The 23,178-nt window shown below is 40.8% G+C and overlaps 2 protein-coding genes across 2 annotated transcripts; both read left to right on the top strand.

Moving 5' to 3' along the window:
* Positions 1-3,201: 3,201 nt before the first annotated feature.
* oafa (OAF homolog a) lies at positions 3,202-19,036 on the top strand. Its single transcript, XM_083914636.1, has 4 exons — positions 3,202-3,899; positions 15,929-16,063; positions 16,179-16,359; positions 17,138-19,036. Exons 1-4 carry the CDS (start codon positions 3,669-3,671, stop codon positions 17,410-17,412), a joined length of 822 nt encoding a protein of 273 aa, XP_083770762.1. The 5' UTR covers positions 3,202-3,668; the 3' UTR covers positions 17,413-19,036.
* A 2,794-nt stretch (positions 19,037-21,830) lies between these two features.
* On the top strand, positions 21,831-23,136 carry tlcd5a (TLC domain containing 5a; the record flags this gene model as incomplete). Its single annotated transcript, XM_083914108.1, has 3 exons — positions 21,831-21,862; positions 21,988-22,191; positions 22,604-23,136. Exons 2-3 carry the CDS (start codon positions 21,996-21,998, stop codon positions 23,134-23,136), a joined length of 729 nt encoding a protein of 242 aa, XP_083770234.1. The 5' UTR covers positions 21,831-21,862; positions 21,988-21,995.
* Between the last annotated feature and the right edge of the window lie 42 nt (positions 23,137-23,178).

Here is a 23,178-nt window from a genome sequence, read left to right as displayed (position 1 = left end):
CTTCCACATCAATGCTCTTTTAACTTTTATCAAAAAGGCTATAAATTGGTTTCGTTATGTCACAACCTTAGGAGGATGTCAAGATTACACGTGGTTAGATAAGGACACTTCTGCAGCTGTGCTGTTAGAATGGAAATGCAAACACATAAGAGCGTCTACAGGAGATTGACCAGACAAGACTGCAGTGTCTATTTCACAGGTTTTGCCTTTAGGAATGAAAACACCTTCTCTGCATTTCAGCTTGAACATTCAAGAAAATATTCCAGAGCAATGCAAAACTGAGATACAGACAAAATAAGGAAATCAAGTAAAAAAAAAAACAACTAAAAAAAGTATTTTCCATTATCACTTAATGACAGATGCCACACAGATCTAATCCCCAGGATGCTTTTATGATTTTCACTTAAGAGTCTCCTTAACAAAACGACTCAACCGATTTTTCTCTCCTCTGGTCCATTGTTTTATGAAAGACCAGTGAGGTAGAGCACTGGCTTGGTTAACCATACAGTGTTTGCTGTGTTTGTAATTACTTTGGACAACGCAATTGTTAGTTAATCATGAACACCCTCTGTACACTGTAACTTGTGCCTGTATTTGCTATCTGCGTATGACACTGCATGCAAACAGCCTCACACAGCTACTGCACTTTGGACTCCTGTGTGCGAGGCTAAAAACACAGCATTCTAGGTAAAGCAAGATTCAAGATTCAAGATTCAAGATTCAAGATTCAAGATTCAAGATTCAAGAAGCTTTATTTATCCCGGGGGAAATTATTGTGCAACAGTTTCAGTACAAAGATGGGAAAGGGTCAGAGTGACATAAATCAGATAAAAATAAAGCTAACATAAAATAAATCAAACAATTAACAAGTGCAAAAAGCAAACACACTCCAAAATTCTTTTTGCTCTTGATTATAAGAATGAAGAGTTGAGTTATATTTAGATGACGGCTGACAGCGATTTATGAAGACGTGCATCCCATCACTATTCTGGCCCAAACTTTAATCTGCAGCTATTTAAGATCTTCTAACTAAGATGTAGCCTGAGACTAAACTCTGTCACAATGGGGTGTGTTTGCCTGAGCTCCACTCCTCTAGTCTATCAGGGTTCAGGGCCCCATTTGGTTTGTCAGGCCCAGCTAACAGTGTTTGCTCTGCTTTATAGCCTCTCTGTTTGCTTTTCCCTTCAATGAAGCGCCTACCTCTTGGTCTCAGGAGCACTCAAGTCCTGCCACATTTGGGGTCACCAGCCTGGAGCTCGGCCCACCCAGAATACAGTGCATCAGCCGACAGAGATAACACAACTGTTCAGGTGGTTTGGCGCAGGGATATCAGACTACCTTTTTGCAAAACAAACATACGCACACACACACACACAGTGGTAATCTAATGTTTGATGTGAGATCTTCCTTCAGATAGGCAGATTTTCTCTGTTTGGCAGCTCTCACCTCAGCTTTGTCAAGCTATCCCTTGAGGACATCATAAAATTAAATAATATGTCAGGAGAAAAAAGGAGTGACTGTACTTTTTCCTTAAGCTGGAACTTGTGAATCAACTGTGAGTTGTCATCAAAGGTGATAATTACCTGATAGATTTATTGCAGAAGGTATCTCCGCTGAATTCGTAAATAAAACGGGTGTCACAAGGTTATTAGACACAAAACAACTGGGGGGGGGGGGGGGGTAACTCACAAAGGAAAATACTATCTAGCTTCCTTTTTAGAAAGCTTTTGTTCTTAAAACTGGTTATTATTAGCCTATTGAAGTAACAGATTAATAGAATCTGCATCTTTGTTCCACTCATTAGCCTGTATGCAGTAAACTGGTATAAATGTTCACAATAGTTTCAGTTTCACACATCTGTGATGCAAATAAGCCCCAGTAAAGTTTTATATGCCACAAGGATACATAAGAAGAATGTATTCAAAGTTGTCCTTCAACTAAGAAGAGTGAAAGAAGATAAGAGTGAAACAAATGTATGATATAAATTGTTTACATTTATCATATGTATCTTCAAGATGTAAAGTTAAAGGTTTAGATTTTTTCATATGGGGTTGTATGTGGTACTTATCCATAGACAGCGGATTACCTCTATGGCGGTCAGCACGCACCCAGTTTGGAGAAGGAAGCTGGAGTACACAAGCTAAAGCAAAATAAAGGCGTAATCGTATCAACAGTTTCGTATGAAACATGACATTGCATTTAATGGCATGAAATAGCGACAGGTAGGTAAGAATGACAGTTAGTTTTGGGCACCAAAACAACTCAGGTGAGATTAGAGAAAAAGGTTATGGCTGTTGTCAGTGGAGTCTGGTGGCTGAGAGCAGAGGTCGACTTCCGCTCCCTCTGTGTAAACTTAAATAGAGCCGCCTGACGGCAAAGTAGAGTGGTGAAGATATTCTAAATATAGCCTACACTTACACTGATATTGATATTTTTAGGTTACTAAAAATGACTGCCATCTACTGGGTTTGTCTGTCTGCGAATAGATTTTGTCATGGCGAGAGCGTAGCAACCGTCCGAGATACAGTCACAAAGCGCTGCAAGCGTGCGGTTGAGATAAAAATGGAGGTTGTGTTCAAAGACGGGTGCCAGAAGTAGGGGAGTAGAAAGTGTGTACCCCCTTCCCCACACTTTACGGCACTGGCCCGACTTGGCAATAGCATCACAACGGTGCAAGATGCAGTCACGAAACTTCACAGGTTCGTAGTTCACATCTAAATGCAGGCAGAGTTCAAAGATGGGGGGGGTGGCGCCAAAAGTGTGTGTGTGTGTGTGTGTGTGTGTGGGGGGGGGGGGTAGGGAAGTGGCTATTGCCCCCACACTTTAATAATAATTTAATTTTGGCATTGCAGCTGGTTTGATCTGAATAATAATGGGGTATTTGTGAGCTGCTAGTTATTGTTTGCTTTTTGATCACTGGCAACAGGTTATAGTTTGCCCAGTCTTTTATTTATCCTTACATGACAAGAACAACATGCACAAAGCTATGATTTGCAAATCCTAACAACACCTTTGTTATAATTGTTGGGGGGGGGGGGTATTATTAGTTCAGCCTGCTTGCTGGAGTGCAGGAGGATCACATGAGGCCTTTAGGGGGATGGGCAGAGTGTAGAGAGGGTGGTATGGCTTTAAGAGTTTACTACCACTACTGAACTCACTCGCTCACTCACAACAGAAAGTTCGGAGGCGAGCGGTGGGATACCGACGGATAGGAAGTGACGGGACTTGCATGAACTGCAGAAGGAGGGGAGAAAAAAAAGAAAAGGAGACAGAAATATCAACACAATACAGAATGAGAAGCAACGTGCGACCATCGGACTGCTGGCTGTAGCGCGGAGGGCAAACTGAAATGCGCATGATCCTATCAACACCGCCGGAGCGACAGACTTTCAATGGAAGTGATCTAGACTCCCACAAGTGAGAAGCAGAGATTCTAGTAGAGGAGGATTGTCGTCTGATTTCCGTGACCGTGTTCGTAATTGTGGAAAGTGCTGGGGGATCCCGGGGACCATATGGAAGCGCGAGGTATGAACTCCACTTTCAAGATGAAGGGGATGATTTTACCACAAAATCCGTAGAAATAAGTTTTGGGGATATGAACGCAGATCTTTGTATTTCCCCTCGTTTTTTTTCCCTCTGTCGGGTCCTGTTTTTTTGCGTCTTCGGGGATGTTTGCGAGTTGCGTCTCTGCGGCTTCAGTTCGGATACTGACCCGTCTCTGCGCCCTGGTGCTGGTCGTCGCTGTGGGACTGTGTTCGGAGCTGCGGGTCCGGGTCCGGCTCGTTGACGGACTGGTGACCGAGGAGGTTTTGGAGGCGGACAGTGAAAGAGACACGATATCGCTCGAATTCAAGCAGGGAGACGGGACACTCATCACTTTTGTGGCGGACTTCAAACAGGTGAGAGGTGGTCTGGTAACCACTCAAGCTGAACGTTGTTGTACTATATTTAAGGGGACTTTCCCCACGATATGACGTTTGGAAGATGTTTTTTTGTTTGTTTTTTTAGATTTTTTTTCCAATTAGCTGAGTGTAAACTTAGCCTAAATCAGAACTTGTTACAACTGTGTCAAATTCTTGGATTCCCAAATTAAGTCTTCTCTAATGTTAACCCTAATTAACTCTAATGTTAAAGCAGTTTTTGTTCATCCTTAAAAAAATAGGGGAAATCTGGCATGATGCTGGTTCTGGGGGGGACTTTGTGACCTCCTGGATATCTCCCAGTGACTGTTAGTGATCCCCTTCACTTTGGGAACCACTGATTTATTTTAAATCATATACCAACTTCACCTAATTGAGGCTTTAAAATCTGAGGGGTGGGTGTACTGTATGTTTTCACCAGAAAGCCTCCAAGTAATGTCCTTATACAGGTGAGGTCTATAGCACAAAAACAAAGTGTAATGGGTAGGAGTAAATTACCCTTTCCTTGGTGCCTTTTATCATTTCTTTTTTTAATTATCTCATGAAATAAGTCCCAAATCTACTATATCCAATCAGTGTAGAACTTAGTAGTAATTTCATTCATCTCTTTCCATCTCAGCTTGAGTTTCCCAGAGGTCAAGGCAGCTGCTTCTCCTTAGATGTGGATGTTCATACACCCCAGTGGCCTTAAAACCCCTGCTGCGGCCCAGAGCTGATCAGCCGCCATATTTAGCATTCTTCTAAAAGTAGACGAGCAGATCAAGTGTCCCTCCCTGACGAGCATTACGTCTGTGATTTTTTTTTTTTTTTTTTTTAGAAAGATGACACTGTTTCACTTTTGACAATTGCTACTCAGAGACGCATGCATGTCAGTGCTGGAAGGGAAACTACATCTGCTATGCGCAAAAGGGAGGACTCTCAGAGGTGCATGGAGCAAAGGCATGTGTCTGTGATGGTTTGCTGTCACACAGAAGCTGACAGCCTGGCGAGATGTGAAGGGGGAGATTTACCAGGATTAAGTGGGCATGTCTGACCTTTTTGATCTGTGCGTCTGGTTCACTAACCAAAACAGCTAATTTAGAGTTGAAAGAGAAGAGACCGTCACCCCCAATCATTGGTGACACACCAATATAAAGAGACAAACACTGATCTGTAAGCAGGGAGCCTTGGCTTGGTTGCGCTGCCGCCCGTGTGTTGCTGCGTCCTTTCCCTTGTGCACATGTCCCTGCACATATGGTTTTATTTATTTGCATAAAGCCAACAGAACCTCTTAGATCACTTTACTTTTCCGCTGCCTGATTTATCTGTTCCAGTTGTAGGTTGGCCTCCTTGCCCCCCCACCCCCCCTCTTTCTGTGTCTCTTTCTCCCCCCTGTCCCCCTCTCTGTCTTGCTCACTTCTTCCTGCTCTCTCCTCCATTTCTCCTGCATGTGGTTTTCATTCAGCTCTTGTGCAGTATCTCCAAGATTTATGGAAAGTTGGAAGAGCTGTCACTTCCAGCTGCCATGAATACATAGTCCAGATGAACGCATGTGGGAAGACGAGTGTTTTACCAGGGATGCTGGAGATTTTAAAATTAACTATACAGCCAAAGGTGGATAGGTATAGGGTAAATTATTATTCCTGTAACTCATGATTGTTGATTCATCCAGGATTGTTATGATCTTTGCTATCAAACTGCTCGAATAAGGACTATAAATAATCATCACACAGCAGCCGTCTCTCTTCTTTCTACTTCATGAATACGTGGCAAAGACGTAATGGTAAATGCTATAGTCATTAGACACTAGTGGAGTGGTGTGCTGGATGTGCGAAGGAGGCTTACTCAACCTTATTCAAGCAATGAATCACTGTGAGAATCAGCCGTCCTATGATTTCAGGAGGGTTACATTTGCACTGAAGGCATGTAGACATATGGAAAAGATAATGTGGTTTTGCTCTCACTCATGACACCTCTGTGTCGGGTTGCATAAATCTCACCATGTCGATAGTATCGTCTATTAAATTCAAACCACTAGGAGCTGTGATGTTATCATTTTTGTGAAAGAAAGACATCAAATCTTTAGGGACATGTGATTGAGTATTTACAGCCGAGTCAACTGTAAATTATGTAAAATTGCAGCAATCTGTTTGCAGTTCAGTAATATCCTGATGACATGAATTGTCAATGTACAGTTCATTCAACACGAGACAAATCAAATGTGCTGTTTTGTCCTTGAATAGTCAAGTCATCTGCAGTTTATACAGATCAGACTTTTTTTCTTTCAGCAACAACTGCAACAATTTATAGTCTAACACAGGCTAAGACCTTGAGCTGAACATAAACCATGTCTTGGAGCTTAATCCAAAGGAAATGTCTTGAATATTTGAGAGGGGTCTTTCCAGATGTAGAAACTTTGTCAAAGAAACTAATCAGTTACTCGCTCTGTCTTGCTTTCATGTCTAACTAGTGGCTTTGATCAATGCAGGAATTTGAGTGACTTCACAGGCTTCTCGGCTGAGTTAACGCTTGAAGAAGTTTTCACTTCTGCGATGCAATGGTGCACATCCTTGTGCATTCATAGTTACATGCACCTTGGCTCTACAATAAAACATCTGTGAGGACACTTTTAACATTTTTTTAAATCTGTTTTGTACCAATAAATGTTTGGCCACATTAATGTAGAATAATTTGAAAGGGCTGTTTAAATTTGTAAAGCCTTTCACCCCCACTGTTTTCAGATCATGTTCTACAGTAACAGTCTGCTGTTCTCACAAAAATGCCAAAATAGTGGAAAGTGCTTAAAGGGACAGTTCAACACCTCAAAATAAAAAGTGAATATTTTTCCTCTTACCTCTTCTGCTATTTATCGGTATGGATTGTTTTGGTGTGAGTTGCCCGGTGTTGGAGATATACGTAGTTCGTATATGTATACGTCTGTCTTCTCTTGATTATAATGGAATGAGATGGCACTTGCCATGTGGTGCTGAAAGCGCAGGTACATTTGGAAAACTTAACAGCATTGTTTCTTCACAGAAATCATGACCTGGTTACTCAGAATTTTATCCAGAGGCCTGGTTGTGAGCTGTTTCATATGGGAACTATTTCCTTTCTATAGACCTACCCCTGCTAACCTCACCACCACACATAAGTTCCTTGTGGTTTGACATTGTTATCTTACAGAGATTAGTTTATAGCTAAACAATACTGCTAGCTCTCCCAACGCTACAGCTCAACCAAGTAGGATGCCAGTAATGTTGTTGTCCATGAACACTTTCTTCTGCATGGTGATCCGGTTGGCAGGTGTAGTTTGGTAAAAAAGAAAATAGTTCCTACATGAACCTGCTCGCTACCAGGTCTGAGAAACCACGTCATGATTTCTAGAAAGACACATTGGGCTCTTGGAGCAAGCCAAATGCCATCTTGTTCCATTATATTGGAGTGAAGGCGGACATAGCTTTGACCGATATCTCCAACACTGGGCAACTCACACCAAAACAATCTAGACTGATAAATGGCACCACAGGAAAGAAGAAAATTGGGGTTAACTGTCCCTTTTAAACATGGTCTTTTAGGAATGCATAAGCCACATTAGTCAGTAGCTTTGTCATGATTGCTATCAAAAATACAACATTAAACTATTGTTAAATAATCCACTATGAGAGTATTGTGTCTGTGCTGGAAAGTTTTAAATGTAAACGCATCAGTGTGGACGTGACATGAGAGTGACCTCTCGCTATGCTGATGGATCATGGGAGCGACAGATGTTGGAGGCCACTTGACACCCATTATGTTGCACTGTCATGTTAAATGGGTCTGGATTTGATCAACAATGGCACCATGGTGAGAATGAGCTTGCTAGCCATTTTATTGATTCGCGTTTCATTTCTGCCTTAAACAGGATTGTGTTTCAGCCAGGGGCGTCCAGGTCACTCTAGTGTATATTCTGATTGTCTTCAAAGCACAGAGGCTTTATGGATACGCCCAATAGAAAGCTTGTTGTAAGAATGAATTGGAGATTCTTCACACACCCTCATGTGCTATGTCAAACATAGGAGGAGAGCTGGGGGTGGGGAGGCAGGTCGGTTGGCCTTTTTTGTGCCGTTCCTTGGGGATATACAGTACAGTATCTATGATCCATTTTGGCAGAAGCCTGTTCTCTCAGCCTGCAGATACTTTATCCCATGTTAAAAATGTCCAAATGGATTTGGACTGTGGCATTTATTAGCTATTAGGCAATCTCTCCTGTGTGGGAAGCTTGCTGGCAATCATTATTTTCTTCTTTTGTGTTGTGGGAAATGCCAGTGTTTGCCAAACGAAGCAACAGACAGTTTTTTTCCCCCTGATGGAAAGTCCTGTACATTCATTGCAAGTCGGTGCAGTGCAGTCACCACACTCAATCCTGAAACATCATCCCACGTTGTCACTTGCACAGACTTGTAAAGTGTTTTTTACAGGTAAGTGTCACCTTTTCTGGGAAATGTTGTCTTAGACACATAATAGTTTTCCTCTCAACTGAAATGAAAGGTTGTGAAACCTTAGGGGGAGCCATCTGCGTGTCACCAGTGCTCAGTGAAGGCATCCATATGAGAAATTCTCCCCTGATGGAGTGAAAATGAAACACATCTCAATTTAGACATTTATTTTCCTTCACACCAATTGATGCTCAGATTTTTCAAGCTTTTTTCTACGTTGCACAGCACCTTTTTCACAAGACCTTTACTCTTACTCTGTTTTACTTTTAATGCTATGGTTCCTGTCAGTGTGGAAGAGAGAAACTCTCTCACAGATGAAGTTACTGCATAGTAAAACAAGATTTGTGATTACTGCACCACTTTACTTAGATAACAAGTGCCATTACTTTTCCCTGTATTTGAATACACGAAGGGAAGTTACTCTGCAGGGAAAATATTAAATTTGATGCCTTAAATGATTGAAAATAGGTTTCTTTCATTGCAGTGAGTGCAGGCAGTGGAACCTTTCAAAGATGAAACCATACACTTAATCTTTCTGCTAGCCACCCTTTGTTCCCTGCTGATTCTGAATCCTAGGAAAAGAGCTTCTTCTGTGGCCCTTAAAGGCCCCACATAGGCCCCCTTTGGCCTCTTGTGGCCTCTCAGCCCCTGTTGATGTCTTTATCCTTTATCCTCCTCCTGCCAGCAGGCCAGATGTCCGTCTGTAATGCTGCTGATAAATAAAAAGCTTCCATTCCAATTCCCACAGTGAGAGAGGAGAAAGCAGAGCGAAAGAGTGAACTGTCATCCACCTTTCAAAATTCTTTCCCATGATCAGGGATAGTGAGCTGCATGTTGTGCATAGTTGTGTCATTTCAAACTACTTCAAGAGCTTTTGAGATTGCAGTTGGCAACAAAAAAAGCCAACAAAGGGTTTACTCTGCCAAAGCTTCTGTTCTGTCTTCCACACAGTGTCCTGAAATGTGCCTTTGTCAAATTCATGACTGTGTCCTTTTGGCTTGCTCCGCCTGGTAACTTTCAAACTAATTTATTGTGTTTGACATCACTGTGCAACCCTTGTGACCGCTCAGTCAGGTCTGGTGCTAAAGTTATAAGGGTCCACACCTGGGAAGGTATTACATCACCCTCTTTCTTGTCAAATAAACTGCTCTTGTGTCACTTTTCCCAGTCATAAAACACAGTTTGTATTATCGAAGGTCTGCAAAGGAGCAAGGAAAAAGAAGAATACTGTAGAAACCAGCATCGGGTCACTTGGTTTTCCTGCTTAAAAGAAAATTCACATACAAAGTCACATTTTCCATATATATTCATAAAAATGGAGTCTATAAAACCGACCTCTCTTGTTTGTTTTTGTGTTACATTACATTTTGGTGTATTTTTTTAAAAATTCAGATTGTTTAAGGATATTTTCTCAACAAACTTTGAAAAAGATACAATTATTCAACTTAAAAACATTACTAATGACATATAGTTTAAATTAAACCATCATTTTAAATGTCTTCTCATTAAATAGCTGTTTGTATGTCCCCTGCAACAGGATTTAGAAGCTGTGGGACAACGGTTAGAGGCTGAATTGGTCTTTAGCCATCTCTATTGTTTATGCCTTATCTATCTGTCTCATTTCCTTCCCTGTTAGCACTCACTGTTCGTGTCTCTCTCATTTCCTGAATGCAAAGTCTCCATAAACAGTCTGGGTGTCTCGATAATTGTATCCAGATTCTGTGTGAATGAATAGTTTCATCATCATGTGGCCTGCACATATTTTACACAGGTTTTAAGACTTTTAAAGATAAAATGTTGTTAGTGGAGTTTTTGTGGCTGTATGTCCACAAAAAAAGTCTGTGTTAAAACTCCAAGTAAGTAACCTGGCATTGCTGTCAAGAGAATAGCCGAGGGGAACACCTCTCTTTCTGTGGCCTCCAGTGTTTTTATTGTCCATTCACTGCCACTGTTTACTAATCGGTTCACTCTTTGGACAGCCAGGTGTGACTAGCCCCAAATGTGACTCCACATTCCTGCCTTTGGAGCCTATGTAATTAGCTTCAACTCAAGCATTTCTTAGCGCAGCAGCTTGTCTCCCGCTCCTTTTGTCTGTGGGAGTCTGTCTCACCCTCTCTCCCCCTGTCTCCTAACATGATCTTTAATCCCTGCCTACACCTGTGCTTTTTTTTTGGACTGGGCAAATATCTTCTCCGTCACCCAACATGGTAAATCCTTATGTTGTTTTAAAGAAAAGTCAGAGCCATTTAGGCAGGCTAAGGGGGTAAGGCTAATTCATCACTTATATCTCTACAAATATAGGGCAAATAAAAGGGAAAACTGGAAGCCTGTATGATGCTGAAACAGTAACTTTTTATATGAGCGTTGTAAATTTGTGTTGCTATGTGAGCTCGGAGGCGGTTGACTGGCTATTTTGAGGTACTTATCGATAGTCAGTGTGTTCCCATCAGTAGATCACAGTGAGCGCACTACCAGTTTGGAGAAGAAGTGCAGGATACAGATTCAAAAGTTGCTGTGGATGGGGCATCAGCAAAACACACTTTATTCACCTTTTTAAAAATGGCTATGTCAGTTAAAGTGTACGCTATATGTAGAATATTTTCACTGCTTTACCTTACCGTCAGACAACCCTTTCCTTGGCACTACTTTTTCTCAACATATTCCTACACATAAGCACAACTGTGCTAACTTACTTTGGCATTTTATGGAATAAAAAATAAATAAAAAAATTGAGCGTGTCAAAACTGACAGTGTGCAAACCGTCATCTACTATGGGTAATTCACTGACTGTCGTTAAGTATTGCATACCAACCCACCTCAAAATAGCCCGTCCCTTTAAAGTCCCATTGTGTAAATGGCGAGATTAGATTGAGATATTTTTTTTATTATCATAAAGTAGGTTGAGGGGATTTATAGCCTGTAGTCAGAAACTGTACAGTTGTGTACATATACACCCCTGCCTGCAATGAAGTTGCAGAGATGCAGTGAGTGCGTATGTGGAATACCCAGAGACACTGACAAATCAGAGCAGACTGGGCTTTTTCGCGAGGGGGGTTTAAGCGACAGGCGCTAAAATTGAGCGTTTCAGGCAGAGGGTGTTGGCAGTTATTCAGACGGACAGTATGAGAAAAATGTGAGTATGAACCGGAAAATTAGCAAAATATGGGACATTTAAAAAAAAAGAAAACATTCAAGCTGAACTTTTTGGTTTCTGCTTTAACAGCTTGCTTGAGAAAAGACTAACTCGAATACCGACACAGACCCAGTGATCCCAAATGACTCATCAGAGCATGGCTGACCAACAGACCTCCAGCCATCAGCCTTATCAACAGACAGGGTCTTAGAGGGGATTGGAAAACAGGAAGGACTCAGTGCACAGGGGATAGCTACCCGCACACTGTTTGTGAGTTTGCCTGTGTGTGCATGCATTTGTGTGTGTGTTTGAATGTCCATCCATGCATGCAAGTGTGAGTTGGCACAGTCAATATTGCTCCCAAAGTGAGATGCACTTATCTGGCAGTAGTCCTTTTACTCGGACATTTAAACTGCTTGTAACTGCTGAACTTTCATAAAAAAATAAGCCTGTGAATGTTCTCATTTGTCCAGGTCATCGTTATCCCTGAAATTGCTTTTGGGCATAAAAAAAAAAACTTTATTATTACTTTAGTTTACGGCTTCACAAAGTTCTCATTCTCACAGTCAGTGAACCAGGTATGTCCTCTGTGAAGAGAACGTATTTGGCTAGCTGGGTTACAACAGTGATGGAGAATGTTCACTGTAAATGGCACCCTTTGAGTGTCTGAATAGGCTTTTGTGCACCTCTTAAATAACCTGGCTCGCTAAAGGTAACCACCAATGAAATAACCCCCCCTCCTGTTTAACAGGTCTTAGTATGACCCACTAGTCAAGTTGCATGAATACAGACTTGTGTTTGGCTGTTGGCCAGTGGTAGTTTGTCTGCAAATGGCAGTCCCGGGTGTCAAGGAGCAATGCTTAGGAATCTGTACTTGTGTGGATTATTTATAGCCGTGCTGACATTTACACTGCTCTGTTTGGGAAAAACTCAAGGCTTCGCAGTTCTTTGATTATGGCGTTACCCGCCTTTTTCAAGTCAGGGAAATGTCACTCTTTTCATTTCTTAATGTCCATACCTGGTGATTTTCTCTAAATGCTGGTCTGCAAACCTTTAATTTTACGTAGGTCTGTCTGTGGAAAGGCACTTTTAGGGGTTGACTCATTTTCCTGATATAGGCGTAACTTTTTTTTAAATAGGAGTAGTTGTTCAAGTAGCCTTACTCTTCATTTTCAAGCTCTAGCAGGCCCACTCAACTCTGATGTCCTAAAGTGGAATTAGTGTTTTCCCATTAGATTGTGTCACCAGCATTCATTTTGTCTACCGGGATTTTTGAGCAGCAGTTCACTGAATCTTTGTCCATACCCACAGCACAGATGAAGAAGGTACTGTCTATATACAGTACAGGTACACTAAGTACTGTGTGTAGACGGTACAGTCTATGGAAGTTACACAAATTAAAACGAAAAATGTTGAAAAGAAAAAAAAAGATGGTGGTGGAGATAAAAAAGAATGGGTAAGAAAAGTATTAAAGTTTATTATTATTGCTTTTGTTAGTCAAGTCCAGTGGTGTCAGTCAGGAGGAACCAGCAAAGATACAGTGAAAGGTGCAGTGTGCAGGGCTGGATAGGGCTTGGCTCTGCCGCAACTACTCCCTTGCTACCATACAGTCTGTAGCCACTAGTGTTGCTGTAAAACCGCGCATTAATAGTTTGGAGTGTCAAAACCTTTGGCGAAAATGACTCGTTTCCCTCTCAGAATTTGATTCGGTTGGGAAATCTGCCACATGATGTAATTATTTTATCCTCATCCAAGTTAGTCCTCTTCATCAAGGTTAAATGACTTTATGAAGAATTTATATTCTGCATATTAAATCTGTTAACTGAAAATATTTAGTCCCTGGAATTGGGCCCCTCTTTAGCTCTTGAAACAGGCCCCTAGATGCTTAAGGCCGCCTCTGCTGATATCCCATAGGAGCTGGACATCTGCCTCTATCATATTTGTGTGATCTTCTGTCAAAGTCATACTAAACCAGTATCTCTTTCCCTCGGTAGTGTGAATAATTGCTTGACTTTAAAAAAAGCACCACCAACTGACTTGGCAGATTATAAAAGAGGTACCTTTTGTTTGATCAGTCATTTCAGTATTCACTCTCTACTGTTGTTGGCTGTCATCGTAACAACAGGTGTGAAACCTTCTTTAATCACACCACTGCACATCTCACTCTTTTGCGGCATTTTCTGTAATCACACTTTTTAATGCGTCTGCGATTCAGTGTGTGCATGTGCCAGTGCTGATTTTGGGCAGGCAGAAGTGAGGCCAGTCTTGTCCAAACAAACAGTTGAATCCAGCAGCTTCTGTCTGGATGGAGATGTGGCGATGATGTCATTGTTATTACTCTTTTTGCTTTTAGAAGCTGTGCTGATTATTATCTCAGCAGCACCTAAACTGCTAAGATATACACTGGTTTGTTATTGTCATGATTAAGATGAATTTGTTTAAGATTAAACAAATTACATATAATGTCTCAAATAGTGAGCTTTAGAGGTGCTAGTAGGAAGATTTTGTTAACTTTTTACTGAGTAAGGCTAGCTGGTTCGTCTTGTTTCCAGTCTTTATGCTAAGCTAATCAACTGCAGGCTGTAGCATATTTAGTATACGACATGAGTGGTATTGTTTTTCGAACTCTGCATAAAGCTAATAAGTGCATTTCCCAAAATGTCAAACAATATCTTAAATATTTTCTATACAGATGATATCAACTTGACACAAAGTTACAACTAAAGAAGCTGTTGCTACAGTAAGCACCGTTGCTCTCGCCTCACCCTTTTTGCCTTAATCAAAATGAAGGGCAGTAGAAGTAGACGATCATTAATCTGGACTCATAATGACACAAGAGGAGGAAGAGTTCTCAGCGTCTGCACTTTGCCATTGAGTAAGATCCAAAGAAGCAGAGTTGGTGGAGCTACCCTGCTTCTCTGTAATTACCCAGAGAGCCCTGGGGCAAATCTATGTGGCTGACACGAATGCCTTCCCCTTGTCTTTCCCTCTCTCTGCCTGCACACACACACACACGTACACACACGGTTTCCCAGCTTAGCGCCATGTGTCTGCAATATGGGAGGTCTTGAAGTCGTGGCCTCTGCGTATCCCTACACTTGAGGGGAAATGGCACTCTTGGTCATCTCTCTGTCAGTATTGTACTCCATTTTCATACATCTCACGCTGTTCACCGGTATATATTCCTGTTATCTCTAGTTTTCCAGACTTTCACACAGAATAAACTGTATTGTATAGCATGGTAACATCTGAGTTGTTTCATTTTGAATTTCAATGTTTCTACAGCCCTTTGAGTCCATATTTTAATACACTGAGCAGTTACAGCTACATGTGAGGGAAATATCTGAGGTTAATATTGCATAAAGCCTGTGAATCAATATTTGCTCAGTAATTTGCTTTCCAAAGGTCAAATCGTATTGCATGGTTGTCTTGTGTAATACCCATGCTTGTATTGTATGCTTGCCAGAAACTCTTTTCACAGACAAAAGTGGTTGCTAGAAGGAGGAACCAGAGATCATGTAAAGTAGTCTATAAAGAACTACAGAGTGTAAACACTTCTAAAGGCAGGTTGTACACTTCTACATACAGGAAGTGAGACAGAAGAGCTTAAGGAGAACTCAATGGGGCTATCTCCGGGCTGTTTATCTATCCCAGAGTCCCTCCGGTTCATGGAGTGAAAGCCTTCAAATTGCTACTCCGCTGCAGCCTGTTTGCTTCAGACTGGTGTGTGAAAGCGGAGGAGGGGTGTTTTTGAGTGTCTGTCTTGTAGCTGGAGCCTGTAAGGGAGGGGGTGGCTGATGAATAGGAAGACAGGTCCGCTGCTCTGCCCTCCCCACTGTTAGAGCTTCCCATCATGCTTTGCATGCCCTCTCACAGAACTCTTTATGGTCTTGAGTTTGATGCCAGATCTCCCATACACTTGCCAAAAGCAACACTTTTTTTGTGAATTCTCCACTATCACTATTTTCCTACTTCTACAGTTCCACATAAAACAGTGTGGTAAAATTCTTCTGACTTTTACAGCAACTCTGATTAGTTTTAAGAAGCAGGCCCAAAGCCTTCATTTGACAGTACAAATAACCAGAGCATGACTGGAGCGATATTGCACAGGCCTACAGACAATAAAACGTATCAACAAACTGTCAGATGAGACTCAATGGGAGTAGTGAACATAAACCCCTCTTTACTTTTAGCAGACAGTTGTTTGAACATCTTTGAACTCAACACATTGAATTACTTTGAGTCTGTGGAAAAGTGCTACATTAAGTACCGGAATGAAAAGAATATTTGTTGTAATCTGTATGAGCCTGCACATAAACAGTAAGTTATTATAACCTTGTTTCATGCACCACTTGAAAGTCTTGTTCGAATTGTCTGTTTATCTGCTCAGCCATTCATCTCTCATACGTTATGTCTTGCAGGATGTGAAGATATTCCGAGCGCTGATCCTGGGCGAGCTGGAAAGAGGGCAGAACCAGTACCAGGCCCTGTGCTTCATCTCTCGCCTCAGCCGCAATGAGATCATCCCGAGTGAGTCCATGGCCCGTCTCAGACAGGTATGACGTCAGGCAGAATCTATGTTTTATCATCATTTTCAGCACTTAGGGGAAAAAAATATTGTTTAGAGTATCTGAGCGTGTGAACATTGATCATTTTGTGTTGTCTCCTCAGAAAAATCCTCAAGCCATTCGGTTAGCAGAGGAGAGGAGAGGACTGGAACAGCTGACAATGAGCGCAGCGGTCAATCTAACTCAAGCCTCTCAACTCAGCTCCCATATCCACAACATGTGCAGCGAGGCCCGGGAGGCCATTTACACCAGAGAGTCTGATGTCAAACACTGGCTGGACAAAGGTCTGTGGTTTGTGTATCATTGAACATAAGTTCTGTGGTGGCAAAATGTCTGTCTGTCCTCGTATCTCTTTCTAATCCCTCCTGGTTGTCTCTTTACATGATATCTCTGTATAGACACTCTTTATCTCCCAGACATTCTATCTTTTCTGTTTCTATCAGCCAAGCACCTCTTTCTACTTCATTTGAGTGATATTACTAAGTATTATCTCTTTCTCATTGTTGATAAGGCTCTATTGCTGTTCATGCTATCTTTTTTTTACCTTCCTCTTTTGTCTCTTTACACTCCTGATAAATCTTCCACTTTGAATTTGAATTTTTTTTTGAAACATCTCTAAACAGTAAGAAAATGTGTGACATTATTGCACAAAGAACATTTCCATTAACTATTTGTTTTTAAAGGCCTTTTTGCGGTGGGATCCTGTATCTTAATAGCAAAGTCCTAATTATCCAGGCTGAGGAGAATCCCTATGACAGCACTAGTGTCCACTGAGAGCACTGTTACAGAGGAAACAATGTGGATGGTCATGGTTCACCAAGCACTCCGCACCATTATCAGTGGAGGGAATCACAGTAGCATCTCCTTTGCATAACAAAGCTCCCCTTTTTACTGCGCCATCTCCCCTCTGTTTAGCCACTTTGTTCGCCCTCCTCGGTTCAATTCAGTATTTAATTGAGTGAAATCCGAAAGAGAATGATTCACACAGCTCTATGATGGCTTGATTTTGTGTTGAATACCACAAGCTCGGGTTTTAATGCCCCTCTCTTGTCTGTGTTGTAGGAGTCGATGGCTCCATATTCGAAGTCCTGCCCCAATCAACAGAGGTGCCCAGCTTCCAGGCCTGTCATTCTACTAAAGACTTGTGGCAGCCCTGTCTCTGCACGTTCAGCCTGCGTCTGGAGTGGTACCCCTGTCTGCTGAAGTACTGCCGCAGCCGAGACAACGCAGGCAAAGGCTCGACCTACAAGTGTGGCATAAAGAGCTGCAGCAAGGGCTACCATTTTACTTACTATGTTCCTCAAAAACAACTGTGTCTATGGGACGAGGAGTTATAGCATTTTGTTCTGGATATTTTTTTTTCCCCCTGCCAAGCCAATGCTTTCCCACCCATGCTATTCAAAGTAAACACAGTAACACTGGACCTCGGTTTATGTGAAACTGTCTCAGGTGGGGAGTGGTGAGATCCAGATGTCCAAGCTGAAACAGAAATGTATTCAGGTTGTAATGAGACCAAAACCTTTGGGAAGGAGAGATGCAGCATGTCGCTCTGAGAGGACCCATTGACTTGTAAGCCTTTTCTGGGAAAATGACTTATCGTTGTAAGCTATAATGTGACTTTGCCAAGAAATCGTCACTTTTGTGCCTTTTGGGGGGGGGCTTATTGGAGCAGATGACAGACGCCAACAACAATAACCTCCCAAACAAGCTCCAGTATGCACAAATCTGGACAGTGTATTTCTGGTCAATTAAACACCAGCAGAGAATCAACAGGGTCCCACTCTGATCACAGGAGTCATATGGGATAAACATATTCTTCCATCCTGGTGAAGGAAAATTTGGATGGTAGAATTATCTTTCTTATAAAGCTCTGTGAAAAACGGTTCATAGCCAGCTAAATGCCTGTTTATAGCCATGTCAACTGGCTTATAAACAAATTGCTTCTTCAGTGCTGGCTTTATTTATTTTTCAGTTGTATAGTGAAATTATTGAGGACTATTTTTGTATCTTTTTGCATTAAACACGTTCGTAAAGTCTAAACCATAGGTCCTCTGTAATAAGAAGTATTCAAATGCATTTCAGAAAGTTTTAACCTCTTGGATTTTGAATGTTGTAGACTCTTTAACCATGCTATTATGTTGACAAGTTTGTATGGTTGGGTCTACAGAGAGTGTGGATAAACAGGTTTATATCTTCTTTATAGGACAGTTGTAGTTCTGCTTTGCACCACCAATATCCATGGGGGACACCTCATCATGCCCATTACTCACATTTTCAGTCTAAAAATGTCAAATAAACCAAAGTCAAAGGAAATACTGTCAACAAAAGAGTGTAACGTTTCAGTACGCTGTGGTGTTTTCCCATTCTATATTCACTAAAACTACAGTATGGCCTTTAATAATACTATTATACTGCCATCTTGTGTCTAAACAGTGTTTCAGTTTATTCTATTTTCTGTTGTATCCCAATGCCAAAATTTGGGCTTTTGGTTTTCAGTTTTGTCTATTCATGTCAACAGTTCAATGTCTATAATTTATGCAAATCCAATCCCAGATAATTTTTCATTCATAATTCAAGGAGCACTTCTTGAACTTGTGGGACCAAATTTCATTATGTCTTTCTGTTCTTTAGAGCAATACGTTGAAGTATGATTTTTGATTTGTCTTACCTCCATCTTCATTTCAGTCTTTACTGCCATATCAAATGATCATTTTGTGTGTTGGTATGTCCTGCTAACTAAAGAACCAAATGAGTGGAACATTTGTATTTGTGGCCTTTAATGGTGTTCAAGTGCCTTAACATTTCCAGATATCTTTTCTATGTAATTGTAGATTAAGTTTGTGAACATATTTTTTCTATGAAAGAATTGTAAAAAGTTGCCATAAGGAGAAAATTAAGCAATTAGGTAATGTACCATTTCAGAGTTGAGTTTTACATCAATTGTTTCAATAAAGTTTTTCTTTGCACAGCATAAGTAATTCTTTTTGGGGGTCATTTTATGCCTTTTTTTTTTTTTTTTTTTTTAAACGGTATATAGTGAAGCTGACAGGAAATAAGGGGAAAGAAAGAGAAAGGTATCAGTAGCCCAGGCTGGACTCAAACTGGGACTGCACAATCCGCATCTTAAACCCCTTGGCTACCAGGGCCCCACTCATATTCATTTATAATCATGACTGATGATGATCGATCGTGTTCATGTGGGAATTATTACTGACCCACCCTTGGGAGGTCAACAACCACGACCACAGTCTCCAAAATCACATGTAAGAACATTAGTAATATTAATAAATAACGCAGTTCTTCCATTTTGTCCTCCTGCTCCTGGAGAAGTTATGTGTAACTTATACTATAGACCACAAGGTGTCGCCACTGTTCAGAAAAAGATCAGGCCACTTCCCATCGCGTTGGAAAAATATCAAGGATGGAAACGTGCTTTTTCTGTTGAATATTAAATATACCTGGCATAATCTCTGAACTGCGGGACAGTATGGGGCGGAATAAACAGAGCACAATCATCGTTAATAGTACTAGTTGTCACATTTGCATGTACTGCAGTTAATAAGGTGTAAGGGGATGCAGGGATGCTGAAGGAGGCTGTTGTCAACCGGTGTGACGTTAGCTCAAGTAAAGACAACAAATAGCAGGCACAACATACCTTTTGACAGTCTCCTTCAGAAACATATCGTCTGAGGACAAGAAACACGCGGGATGTAAACGCAGCGACGGCTACATGTGCACCACCAAGGTAATGATATTTTCTACGTTTTTTGAACGCGTTACAACATACTAAACCGCTTTGTTAGCCTCATAACGTTAGCTTGCTAACATAACAGATTCAGCTAACTGGGTAGTTAGAGCACATCCTCAGTGTAAACACTTGGGAGCTTTCTTTATTTGTCAGGGGAACAGACATTAAAGATAACATTAATCAAGTTAGCTACTTGCCTACTGCTTCTCTCTTATTTCCTCTTAACGGTTTCCATGGGAACGTAGCGTTGGTGTATTTAAATGTTAGGTCATAGTTAAAATGCAGAGACCTTTAACAGACCTTTAACATGGGGTCCGGACCCTCAGGGGTTTCCTCAGAGTTACCGCAGGGTGTCAAACAAATTGTTTGATAATCTTTACAACGTTATACTTTTGTTTTACGTTTTACTGCGTTTGTTTTTTGTTTTTTTTTCAAAGATATGCCTGAAAATTTGCAACGTATTTATAACAAAGATAACTTTAAATAAATACTCGGGTATAAGCCACAAAGGTAGTCATGCACACATACAATTGAGCTGAAGGATTCAGTGTGCCTTCAATGTATGTTTAACATTCACATATGATATATACACTTATTAGAATATGTCAATAATGCTCATTGTAGTATCTAAGCATTGTATGCACCATTAGAAAGCTGTGTGTACAAGCCAATTAGGCCCAATTCAATATGCAACTCAATTTAATTCTCTATTTTTAGTAAAGGGTCCCTATTTCGTATCCTTTTCAGCTAAGGGGTCCTTGGCCTATAACATTTTGAAAACCCCTGGTTAAATGTACGCATTTTAGTTTTGAGCTTCAAAAAACTCCACTTATCTCATTCAAAAGACATTTAACAGTATCTCAACTGTATGTGTGTGTGTGTGTGTATACAACTTTATTTAACCAAATTGGGTAAGAACTAGAACAAAGGACTCTATTATAATACATAACGTAACATTAACAGTTCATCTTTGCATCTATTTTGCATGCTGCTATATAAAAAAAAATGTACCCAAGGTGACTTGTGCAGCTTTCGGTTTCAGGTGAAATGATAAATAATCGACTTACAGGTGACTGCCTCTTCAATGTGATGATTTCATGCTGTCTTATTATATGATAGTGAACTGGATATCTTTGGGTTTTGGACTTTTGATTGGTCAAAAAAAAAGCAATTTGAATATATCATAACACAAACTATACAACACATCCCTAGGAGAGTCTGTCAGCCCCTCTCTGTTATATGGACTCAATCGTAAACAATCTGTTCTTTGCACATTTTTTACGGTACTTTGCACAATACAGTACTTTTGATCTGTATATATTACTATTGTAAATTTGATATTATATATATTTATAGTTATATATAGGTAGTTATATATATATATATATATATTGTTTTATATATATGTTTTTCAAATAAATGTTAATGTATAATGTATAATATTATTGTTATTAAATATGTTGTTTGTATAGCTGGAGTTTGCAACGGAAATAATTTCCCCCTGTTGATTATTAAAGTATTTCTGATTCTGATTCTGTCAATGCTGATTATAATGGGCATCTTTGCTATTATCTGAAATTTTAAAATGCTTAATGGAGAGAATGATTTGTAGTTGCCACCCTATTTTACATGCTGCTAAATAAACAAAACATTTGAGCTGTCAACAAATTGATTTGTCTCATTATATATGATATTACGCTTTTACCTCCCTTTGCCATCCTAATACACGTATCAATACAAGCAAGACAACAACACATTTTAATGTTGCATGTCATTTAATAACAGCTGAAAAAAACTTTCTCTCATGAGGAGTTGGGTGAGGCTCAGCACCCAGTAACCTCTCATCTGGTTTTGAAAGTTGCTTGAAACACCTCCTAGTACAAACGTCACAGCAGAAGAAGAGACGTCCCCCTCACCCCACCAGATCCGAAGCCGGCCAACTATAGTGCTATTATAGTTCAAGCAAAGGCTAATTGTTGGTCACTTACAAAGGATTGCACAGTCCAAGTCTCTGGACGGTAATGCTGTGTCTTTCGACTGTAAGCGATATTACAGCGCAAGCAGTGCCTCTATGCATTTTTCTCTTTCTGTGTTTTGTGATTTTAATGTTGGCTTGATGAGTTTTTGAGAGAAACTGTTGTTTTCTTGTTTGTTTTGTCTGTAGAAGAGAAGATGGCACTGGTTGTGGTTGGTGCTCTCCTGTGCCTGTCCTGTTGGGTCTCTCTCTACTTTATTCTGTGTAATGTTAACGGGTCCAGGAGCTACGAGTGGAACTGTCGCCTCGTCACTCTGGTTCACGGCATCCTGGCAGTCTGCATTACCGCATATATAGGCTATGTGGATGGACCCTGGCCTTTCACTTATCCAGGTAGGACACTTACCCTCTATATGATGAGTTTTTCTTGAAAATGGCTTAAATGGAAAATCGATTATTAACCTAGTTGCAGATACATATTGGTGTTGATTGACTTATTGTTTCATCTCTACATTGTTAAGCATGTTATTGAAAATGTTGGGTGTTCATTGAAACAGCTATATGTGTGCACAGTTTGATTCAAAATACCAACTGGAACAATTTTCAAAGTGTGAATAAACCATTCAGCAGTGACCAAATAATTGTATCTTTCCTGTCTTTACCTGGTATTGCACAAGTTATTAAACAGAAGTTTGTTTCTACATGTTGGTATTAATAATTATGTGCTCCTCATGTTATGGTGCATGATGTATTGTACAGTATTTTAAAGATATGCTAACTAAAAACTATCTGTTTCTGATGCCAGGTACTAAGAACACTCCTCTGCAGATAAGTGCTATGGTGGTGAGCCTAGGCTACTTTATTTTTGATATGGCCTGGTGCGTGTACTTCCGCACAGAGGGACCCGTTATGCTGGCCCACCACACTATGAGCATCCTGGGAATCCTGTTGACCCTGTGGTTGGGGGAATCTGGAATCGAGTCCTGTGCAGTACTCTTTGGCAGTGAAATCACCAACCCCCTCCTGCAGGCTCGCTGGTTCCTTAAACAGACAGGACGTTACGGGACGCTGCTGGGAGAAGTTGTAGATGTCCTGTTTGTGCTGCTGTTTGTGTTGATGCGAATCTTTGTGGGAGGCACAATGCTGTACTGTGAGCTGATCTCCCCAAGACCCAGATTCTTTATCAAGTGTGGGGGAGTGGCTATGTACGCTCTATCCTGGGTGTTTATGGTGGACATTGTTCGATTTGCTATTCGGAAGAGCAAGAGCTGGCACAAACAGAATAGAGACCTACAAGAGACAGTGGCAGTCAATGGTCATGAAGGGAAGAACGACTGATCGTCTTGTGCATCCGAGCAAGGAAAATCTGTCTCTGTGTGC

The sequence above is a fragment of the Echiichthys vipera genome (genome assembly GCF_963691815.1).
Source record: "Echiichthys vipera genome assembly, chromosome: 5".
NCBI classification, from domain to species: Eukaryota; Metazoa; Chordata; class Actinopteri; order Perciformes; family Trachinidae; genus Echiichthys; species Echiichthys vipera.
Note: the sequence above shows the minus strand (reverse complement) of the source record. Positions and strands in the feature narration are given on the sequence as shown.